Genomic DNA, 2,387 nt, shown 5'->3' on the forward strand with positions numbered 1-2,387 from the left:
GTCTATATACCATTCTTTCACAAGGTCATTCTTAAAATCCCCTACCATAATAGGGGATTTAGAGAATGACATATCGTGGTGACAACCCTGGAAGGATGGACTGACAAGGGAGATCTTCATACACAATGCCAACCCTAAAGATAGAGGCTGCTGACGAGCTGCCATCAAGCCTCCATATCTGCATTCCCTGGATACAAGCACGTCTAACCCTCACCTGACAGGGAACAACAGACGATAGACCTGAGAGTGATTGCAAACTGACCTGATGGGAACCTGTCGTGTGTCTCCTGCAGCAGCTGCAGCCCGATCATGTAGTCCTCTGTCTGCAGCAGCGTGCTGACTGCCTGTCCCAGCTGCAGGGCTGGCGGCTGGTTGTTGTACGGCCGTGTCAGGGACCGGGCCAGCTCCAGGGACGGGCACGTCTGCAGCACTTGTTCCCAGTCAGCTGCAAGAGTCAGGTCAGAGCCATGTATTGTCTGGATTACTAGCATGTAAAACAATGATATGCCAGATGGAAAAGTAAGATGGCTCACTACCTAGGGCCTTGGGTAGCTCGAGATGAAAAGGAAACTGGAGTTTATCAAACATCTGCTGGAAAGTGCCCTTTGATTATTTTACAGGATTTTATCTCCAACATCTTGTAAGAAACTGTCTCTGGTGCCATTTGATGCCAATGCCCTGATATTTCTTAATTCAAGTATGGAGATGCCAACAAAGCTAATGATAAATCCTGTCAAACAGGCCACTGTAACTTACATGACTGTGTAATTTAGCAAAGGAGGGAAAGAGTCATATGTATTTCATAAAAGCAAATGACGTCCTACACACCTGTATGGAAAGTCCCAGTGCCGTGTGCATACTCCACCATGTTGTACACCTTGCCTTGGCGGCACATACAGACAGCTGCCTGCCTGTGTGCCTGTATGGCTGTGAACACCGCTTGTGCAAGGGCCAGGCACACCGGGCCGCTCAGGGGGTTCTGGTCAGCATACTCGCACAGGGCATTGGCTATTTCCTCAGTCAGTAGCAAGCTGTGGACAAATGACGGTCATACGTTTGTACATTTACAAAATGAATAGGGCATGTGTCTCTTTAACTTGAAGAGGTATCTTGTTTCATGCTATGCTCCTTTGAAATGAATTTGTAATGCAGCTGAGTCTGTGACACTACAGTAAAAATTGTACAGCTGTAAAAGTCCAGCGTCCTGTTCATGTTACCTGTTCTGTGCTATCCAGTGAGTGACCAGGTCCAGTCTGTGCTGAGACAGTGCACACCTGACACACTCCAGACACACCTCTGGGCTGGGTAGGTGAGACAAGGCCGACACGGAGGACATCAGAGCCTCACAGTATGCCAGTAAGGCTTCAGTCCCTACATCTGGAGGGAGGAACATTTAATGCAGATAAGAACATTTTAAAGTACAAATGTAATGTCATATGCTTTATTCTAACAGCTATAAATAGTCCAAACGGTCCAAAGTGGTAGGATAAACTTTACATTGTACCTGCAATTCCAACTCTTCAATGAGCAATTTTGAAATGAAAAAGATTGTTGGGCTGATTCCAAGACTGACAAACATGAATGAAAATGTTTACATGAAGGTTCATTTATTTACCTTTGAACTTGGCCATAGTTTCAGGTGTTCTGAGAATGCCCTTGGGACTGTTCGCAGCATGGATGGCAGCATCCTGGTAACACTCCTCATCAAACAGCTCGTGGAACTTGTCAATATACTCCAGCAGCATCTCGGCCTCCTTCTCCTTGTTGGGGTCATCGTCCTCAAAAGAGAAGGGCGTGTCACGCTGACCTGACACACCTGGAGTAACATTTTAGGGTTGGTTAACAAAAGGTGGCATCAGTGTTACGCTAGTGGACATGCGATCAAAAAGTCATCAGTTCAATTCCAGGCATTACTAGCTGGTTGTAGTGTCCTTGGGAAAGGCTCAACATGGCAGTCATCAGTCCGTCCAGGTGTAAATGGGTATCTGATTTTGGTTAGGGAGTTCAGAAGTTACATATGATTTAGATCCACCCTCTGATACCTGCCCAAGACTCGTGGATTAACATTCCACTGCCCCCATGGCCTCAAGAATAAGTATACGTTCCATATGCATTTCAAGTAACGCAGAAGAACAAGGAAAGCTTGGTTTTGACAGCTTTTTCACATGTCATTCCTAGTAACACATTAAGTAGATGGACTTCTCACCTCTAAAAGCAAATCCCATGGACTGTGTGGTGAGTGCCATAGTGATCAGGTCACTCAGGCTGTGGCTCTCAGGGGGGTTCTCTTTGTAGACTCCAGCAACTTCCACAGCCACCTTCAGCTTCTGACACCTGTGGCAATTCAGAGCACTGTAGTGGAAAATATGTTGGCTCAATGGAACTAA

The 2,387-nt window shown here is 46.3% G+C and overlaps 1 protein-coding gene across 1 annotated transcript in view; it reads right to left on the bottom strand.

Annotated features, from left to right (window-relative positions):
• Window positions 1–188: 188 nt before the first annotated feature.
• LOC118420194 (clathrin heavy chain linker domain-containing protein 1-like) overlaps window positions 189–2,387 on the bottom strand; it is a 9,690-nt gene continuing 7,491 nt past the window's right edge. Inside the window, exons 2-6 of the mRNA XM_035826907.1 lie at window positions 2,207–2,352; window positions 1,616–1,816; window positions 1,218–1,377; window positions 829–1,031; window positions 189–445 (exon numbers count right to left, since the gene is read on the bottom strand). Of these exons, the coding sequence (XP_035682800.1) occupies window positions 204–445; window positions 829–1,031; window positions 1,218–1,377; window positions 1,616–1,816; window positions 2,207–2,352 (952 nt within the window). The 3' untranslated portion in view covers window positions 189–203. The remainder of the gene's footprint in view (window positions 446–828; window positions 1,032–1,217; window positions 1,378–1,615; window positions 1,817–2,206; window positions 2,353–2,387) is intronic.

Source organism: Branchiostoma floridae, chromosome 7 (assembly GCF_000003815.2).
Source record: "Branchiostoma floridae strain S238N-H82 chromosome 7, Bfl_VNyyK, whole genome shotgun sequence".
Classification (NCBI taxonomy): domain Eukaryota; kingdom Metazoa; phylum Chordata; class Leptocardii; order Amphioxiformes; family Branchiostomatidae; genus Branchiostoma; species Branchiostoma floridae.